This window comes from Crotalus tigris, unplaced genomic scaffold, assembly GCF_016545835.1.
Source record: "Crotalus tigris isolate CLP2741 ecotype Arizona unplaced genomic scaffold, ASM1654583v1 scf7180000024119.3904262, whole genome shotgun sequence".
Taxonomy (NCBI): domain Eukaryota; kingdom Metazoa; phylum Chordata; class Lepidosauria; order Squamata; family Viperidae; genus Crotalus; species Crotalus tigris.
In genome coordinates, this window is record NW_024100396.1 from 264059 (window position 1) to 271645 (window position 7587).

Below are 7587 nucleotides of genomic sequence, written 5' to 3' on the forward strand. Positions count from 1 at the left end.
ATATATGAATGTTAAAAGAATGTATGTTAACATCTGATAAATATCACGGTATATGTATGGGGGAGAGTTTGGAAAAATAAAAAATTACTTAAAAAAAAATCCAGACTCTTGGCCACTGGCATGTACTTAGGACAGTTGCAGTGTCCCTGGGGATCACATGATCCCCTTTTGCGACCTTCCGACATGCAAAATAAAGTGGGGAAGTCAGATTTCCTTAACCACCATTTTACTAACTTAACAACTGCAGCGATCACTTAACAACTGTGGCAACAAATGTCGTAAAATGGGGCAAAACGTCTGCTTAGCAAAGACATTTTGGACTCAGTTGTGGTCAAGGATCACCTGTATATGAATGAAATGGATTTTCATCTTTGTCCTAACCTCATCTATTGTTTTTGTTTCCTCCCTGAAAACATAACTCCAACGCCTGCTGTAACTCTTGGCTCAAAAAAGTTGTCCACTTTTTATCACGTGAAACACCAATCTTCTTCATCCATCAGAGGAAAAGGAGTTTGATTCTCAGGGTTGAGCATGGGGACATGTGTGTTGCAAGTGGAGGAAAACGCACACACATGTCACACCAAAATGAAGTAAACTAACTCTCCACTGGTCATTTTTCATTTGCTAATAGAGACGAATGTTTATTTGCCCTTTTGTGTATGAGATCAAACAAACTCAAAGCAACATATGTTGCATTCCTCCACTCTTCTGCACAACAACCCTGTAAGGTAAGGGTTAGGGTTTGTTTATTGTTGGTTTGTGTCCGAAGCAGCATAATTAAAATAAAGCATACCGTATGATATAAAATATAAGATTAATGCATGTACAAATTAATCAGATTTTGCCCTGAAACTAGCAACATTCATTGCATTCTGTCGCACTGCCATGAGCTCAAGTATATACAGACAGAAAGGGCAGGTGTACAGATGTGTTGTTGCCTGCGTCTCTGGATGTTGTTGTATTCCTGTGTTGGGATTAGGGTTAATGAAAGAGAATGGCTGAGGGTAGATTTAAGCCTTAGATCTCCCCATTCCTAATTCACTTTAACTATGCACAAACTGACCAAATGAGTAAATCGCACATCTTTTAATCATTACAGCCGGGATCGTCCAATTTAATCACAACAGATAAATGTTTAAAAAGAAGTGATGTTTTCTATCCATTTAATCAGAAATGCCTAAATACTTCAGCGCTGCCAACTTTAGGCAGAAAGTTTACAAAACCGCATGCAGGCTTCAAGTTTTTTCTCCTGGCCAAAAATTCGTTACAAAGCCAGAAGAGAGAAAAATCAAAGGCAGATTCTCTTAGCAACCGGATTACTGACTTATCAATTGCAATGACTCAGTTAACGACAGAGGCAAGAAATGTGGTAAAAATGGGGCAAAACCCACTTAACGAATGTTTCACTTAGCAACATAAATTTTGGGCTCAGTGGTGGTCCTAAGTTGAGGACCACCTGAAATTTTCCTGGCTTTTTCAGTCTATCGAACAGTAATCCAGCAACAATCGTTATCTACCTTCTGCTACAGATAGTCCTCGACTTATGACAATTGTAACCAGACTTTCCACTGCTAAGCAAAGCAGTTGTTAAATGAGTCAAGCCTGATTTTCACAATCTTTTTTGCCACAGTTGTGATGCGAATCCCTGCAGTCATTTTTTTAATACGTTTTATTGATTTTTAAAACATAAATCACATAATAGCTGGTTAACTGTGTTTGCTGGGTTTACATTTGTAAAGAAAAATCACTGACAACTGATTTCTATCATTCATAATCCACATATTCAAACAGATATTTCTTTTTTTTAAAATATTCTCTCTGATAGATCCCATCATCTATATTCTTAATTTTTACCTTAATATTTTAATATTTTTCCTTTGATCAGTATCTTTCTTGATCAATGTGTCTTTTGCTGAATCGGAGAGTTTTTCTATCTATTTTTCCCCAACCAATTATACAATTTTTTCCAGATTTCATAATAATCTATTTCACTCTTATCCTTGAGTTCTAACGTCAACCTATCCATTTCAGCACAGGATAAAATCTTATTTATTACCTCTCCTTCTGAGGGTGCCTCATTATCTTTCCATCTCTGTGCAAAGGCTAATCTTGCTGCTGTTTAGCATGTGTAATAATAGGTATAGAGATCCTTTATTATATTTATCCTTAGTAATACCCTGCAGTCATTAAGTGGATCACAGAGAATCTGGCTTCCTCCACGGATTTTGCTCGTGGGAAGCGTGCAGGGAAAGTTGCAAATGGTGATCACATTGCCCTGGGGAATCTGCAGTGGCTGCAGCTGTGAGCACCAGTTGTAAATCACCTTTTTTTTCAGTGCTGTTGTGACTTGGAATGGTCACGGAATGAACAATTTTAAACTGAGGACACGTTCTACCTTTTCCGAAGCCCCGTAAAAGCTTACGGCCACTGAATTCACAGACAGGTTTTACAGGATGATGGCTGAGCTTATTATATAGCAGGTTCCTCAGAAATTAGTTTAAGCACACAAAGAGGGGAGGACATTTGGTTTTCTTCTTTGAAGGCTGTCATTTTGTCACAATATCCAAAGCAGCCTTCCCTCCCAGCCACACGCTGTAGTCAAGTTGATTTAGGAACCTGTAAATGGTTTCATGTTTCCTTCCACTTTGGGGCCATAGAATTTGTTTGGAAGGTTGGGTGCAAATAAAAGAAGGACACGTGCAGGAGAAATGTTGTGTGTTTTTATTTTTATTCTGTCCTGGCTTGCTTGGCGGAGGCTGGATCACTTCCTCTCCTTCTGACTAACTTGTTCTCACCCCTCCTGTGAGGCGAACAGTGTTAAGATCCCTGAGCAAATCTTGTAAAGAGGATTAAAATCCATTTCTCGTGCCCAATTCCAGCTTGGTAACCACAACATTGCAAGGGACTTTCTGCTAGATCTTGACAGATTCTGCTTAAAATAAGGCACTATATTAGGTAGACAGATGGCATTCTCACTAATAAAGATGCTAGACCGTTGGGGGACTCCACAAAATTTGTGGGCAGAACATCTTTAGAATTATTGAGTAATTAGGCTAATATTTCTCAACCTCAGCAATGAATAGCTGGCTGGGGAATTTCTCAACCTCAGCAACTCTGCTGGCTGGGGAATTCTGGGAGTGGAAGTCCTCCCAGCTTAAAGTTGTTGCAGTGGAACAACTAATCAAGGAGAGAAGCAACCTAGAACTAAGGAGAAACTTCCTGACAGTAAGAACAATTAATCAGTGGAACAGCCTGCCTCCAGAAGCAGTGAACGCTCCAACACTGGAAGTTTTTAAGAAGAGACTGGACAGCCATTTGTCCGAAATGGTGTAGGATTTCCTGCCTGAGCAGGGGGTTGGACTAGATGACCTCCAAGGTCCCTTCCAACTTTACTACTATTACTATTACAGTTGAGAATCCCAATCTTTCAAAAGGCAAATGGACTTTGTTTTTCCTTGGTTTCGCTTCTCATCCAAGAAGCTTCTTCAGTTCTTCAGTCTTCAAGGAAAAACAGTTGCCTTTTGATAAAGCACTTTTGGGACCACCATGACCTGGATGCCTGAGAATCTCCGTAGACCTTGAGGTGGAGAAACCTTGAGTTAGCCTTACCTCCTGCTTCTCTTTCTGGACCAAAGAGGTGACACAGGGCTGCCTTCTCCTATTTTTCCCCCACAATCACCTCGTGAGGAAGTTTGGACTGAGAGTGTCACTGGCCCAAGGGAGCTTCCACAACTGAGCAAGGACTAAAATCTGGGGTTCCTAGTTTCTAATCCAACCCCTTCCCCACTTCCCCACACAGGATGATCCCAACCTGGGGAGAAGCAGATAGAAAAAAGCAGTAACTGGTCAACATCTGTCTGCCTCTTTCACACAACCTTGGATCAGCAATCATTTGCCTGTTAGAGAAAGCTCCTTGCAAACTGTGCCCAAATCTGGCACCGTCAACCTTCCAAATAAGCCAAATGTTTAAAAACATATTACCTGTAAAGTGATTTGGGATGGAAGCCCGAAGCAAAATAGACAACCTGGTTTCAGCTGAAGTGAGGCTTAAGAAGAAGAGAAAGGACCAGGTGAGAAATAATAATAATAAAGTTGGGAAAGGACCTTGGAGGTCAATCAAGTCCAAACCCCCTGCTCAGGCAGTTATACAATTTCAGACAAATGGCTGTCCAGTCTCTTCTTACAAACTTCCAGTGTTGGAGAAGGAAGGAAGGAAGGAAGGGAGGGAGGGAGGGAGGGAGGGAGGGAGGGAGGTTGGGAGGAAGGGAGGGAGGGAGGGAGGAAAAAAGAAAAACAGAATAATAGATGGAAGGGACCTTGGAGGTCATCTAGTCCAACCCCCTGCTCAGGCAGGCACCCTACACCATTTCGGACAAATGGCTGTCCAGTTTCTTCTTAAAAACTTCCAGTGTTGGAGAAGGAAGGAAGGGAGGGAGGGAGGGAGGGAGGGAGGGAGGAAGGAAGGAAGGAAGGAAGGAAGGAAGGAAGGAAGGAAAGGAAGGAAGGAGGAAAGAATAACAGAATAACAGATGGAAGGGACCTTGGAGGTCATCTAGTCCAACCCCCTGCTCAGGCAGGAACCCTACACCATTTCGGATAAATAGCTGTCCAGTTTCTTCTTAAAAACCTCCAGTGTTGGAGCGTTCATCGCTTCTGGAGGCAAGTTGTTGCACTGGCTAATTGTTCTAACTGTCAGGAAGTTTCTCCTTAGTTCTAGGTTGCTTCTCTCCTTCCATTCTTGTCCTGCCTTCAGGCACTTTGGAGAATAGCTTGACTCCCTCTTCTTTGGGGCAGCCCCTGAGATACTGGAAGACTGCCATCATGTCCCCCCTCGTCCTTCTCTTCATCAAACTAGAAATCAGGAGCTGGCAGTGAGCAACTTACCTCGCAGTGTCCGAACCAGGCCAGCTCCGTGTGCAGCACCATCAGGAAGATGCCCAGCACGGCCGTCAGCAACGACCACCCGGCCAGGTTCTTCTCTTCTCCCAGCAGGAGTTTCCGTCCCCGAAGGCGACGCAAATTCTCGCCAGGCTCCGTGGGAATGTGTAGAGGCCCTGGTCTCCGCCGGTTCCTGCTTGATCTGCATCTCTTGGGCATGGCTGGGGGCAGGAGAGCGCTTGGCCCCCGGAGCTGGGAGGCAGGGGCTGAAGACCCCTTGGGCAGCCCCCCATCCCTGCCGCTTGAGCAACCAGCAGGCAGCCAGGACGAGGGTGGGGAGGAGGGAGAAAGAGAAAGAAAGAAAAAGAGAGAGAAAGAAAGAAAGAGAGAGAGAGAGAGAGAGAGAGAGAAAGAAAGAAAGAAAGAAAGAAAGAAAGAAAGAAAGAAAGAAAGAAAGAAAGAAAGAAAGAAAGAAAGAAAGAAAGAAAGAAAGAAAGAAAGAAAGAAAGAAAGAAAGGAAACTGATCAGAGAGAAAAAGTGGAAAGCAATGGGACAAGACAGCAGCTCAAAAGAAAGTTCGCGTCCCGCCGAAGTGCTGAAGAAGTCGAGGCGCTCGCGGAGTCCCGGACCCAGCTGCTGCCCAGCCAGCCCCCCAGAGCGCCGGAGGAACTTGCGGCCCGCTGGTGCGTCGGACTGGGGCACTTCGTCAGCGGGCGGGGCAAGGCAGGGCGGGGGCTGCCCAAGGAGGGCCGGGCGAAGCGTGAAAAGGCGAGGGGGGCCGGAGCCGAGTGCCTGGCGGCGTCTCAAGGGACTCGGGCTTTATAGGGGCAGGAAGGGGGGGGCTAGGAACAACGGGGGGGAGGGAATCAATTTTCCCCTCCCCATATCTCTTTCCCCCCCCCTCCAACACGCCCGGAGTCCCCATCTGGCTGCCCAATGCCCAGTCTAGGAACGGGCTGAAAACTGAAACGGAGATCCGTAACTGTGCGTCCCCACAACGCGCTTAAACCGTGTTAAAAAAAAAAAAAACTGCCGTCTGCCAGCACCGAGCAGGCGAAGCTTCGTGTCGAGTCTTCGGGGGCTTCGTGTGTTGTACAGCTGGGTGAATTCACCAAGCATGTTGTCACCTCTGAAGGCACTCTACCCATGCTCAGAAGTGGGATCTTCGAGAACGATGCTGTTCGGTCAAGAAGAATAGAAGGACAGAGTTGGGAGGGTCCTTAGAGGTCTTCTAGTCCAACCCTATACCGTTTCAGACAAATGGCTGTCCAGACTCTTCTTAAAAACTTCCAGTGTGGGAGCATTCAACGCTTCTGGAGGCAGATTGTTCCACTGGTTAATTGTTCTCACTGTCAGGAAGTTTCTCCTTAGTTCTAGGTTGCTTCTCTCCTTGATTAGTTTCCATCCGTTGCTTCTTGTCCTGCCTTCGGGGGCTTTGGAGAATAGCTTGACTCCCTCTTCTTTGGGGCATGTTGGAAGAATGCTATCATGTCACCCCTAGTCTTCTTTTCATAAAACTAGACTTACCTACAAGCCATGCGTCTTTTCACTGCTCTGCTGAGCCACACATTCAGGTTCTGGTTTAAAAAAAGTCAAAATGGCTGAAATTGTGTGTGATCAAAGCCCTGTCCTTTTTCGTGTGTGCAACACTATTTTGACTTTTGTTTTTTTAACTACCCAGTTAAAAAACCCCAGGGGTTATGCCTGTTCAAATGGAGTCTCTATTTTCCACCCAGCCTAGAGATGTCAATTCAATTTTCAATTTAGAATAGAACTGACAATGGCTGTCCAGTTTCTTTTTTAAAAAAACTCCAGTGGTGGAACTTCTGAAGGCAAGTAGTTCCACAACTTCTGAAGGCAAGTAGTTCCACTGATTAATTGTTCTCACTGGCAAGAAATTTCTTCTTATTTCTACCGTAGGTTGGTTGTCTCCTTAATTAGTTTCCATCCAATGTTTTTTGTCCTGCCTTTGGGTGCTTTGGAAAATAACTTGACCCCCCCCTCTTCTTTGTGGCAGCCCCTCAGATATTAGATACTGCTGTCATGTCACCCCTACTCATTCTCAAGATACTGACGTGCCCAAGGAACATTGGATTTTTGACTTGGGAAGCAGCAAGAAAGAAGACAGCGCCTCTGAGCCATCCAGAGTCACTAGATAACAAGATAGGCAGCATATAAATTTAATAAATATATATATATATATAAATAATATAGAATGCTTTCCCTTGGATACTGCGTAGCTGTTGGGGGAGGTAGAACATAAACCAATATTTCCAGCTTAAAGAATTTGAGGTTGTGAATCACTTACACACCTTGGAAAAATGTGTTGTGGCTGACTGCAGCCCCTCCCCAGATTTATCTGTGATTTCTAAATAGATCCAGGTAGATTTCGGTAAGCATCATCCTTATCCAGCCACAGAGAAGCTTTCTGCTTTGTAAGATTAAAAGACTATAATATGACACAAAGACTTCTACTTTTTGGCCTGCCGTGCTTGACAAAATGTCGTGTCCCAAGTGTTTGTTTGCCAAAGAAAGATTACTGTCTGGGGACCTAAATTGGCAAGGGGAACAGTCAACCATCGACGGACAGACCTGACCCTAATTCATTTGCGAGATGGGAGGGGGGCAATGGGAGACAGCCAAAACAAGTGGACGTGATTGCTTGAGACATAAAATTCATTGGCGGCCAAAAACATTGTCTGGTCTGG

At 44.4% G+C, this 7587-nt stretch overlaps 1 protein-coding gene across 2 annotated transcripts in view; it reads right to left on the reverse strand.

Annotated features, from left to right (window-relative positions):
* The window catches only part of KCNN4 (potassium calcium-activated channel subfamily N member 4), a 44098-nt gene extending 39053 nt beyond the window's left edge, over positions 1-5045 (reverse strand). For both annotated transcript variants that reach the window (XM_039322718.1, XM_039322717.1), the window contains exon 1: positions 4885-5045. In XM_039322718.1, the coding sequence (XP_039178652.1) occupies positions 4885-4926 (42 nt within the window). In that variant the 5' untranslated portion in view covers positions 4927-5045. The remainder of the gene's footprint in view (positions 1-4884) is intronic.
* Between the last annotated feature and the right edge of the window lie 2542 nt (positions 5046-7587).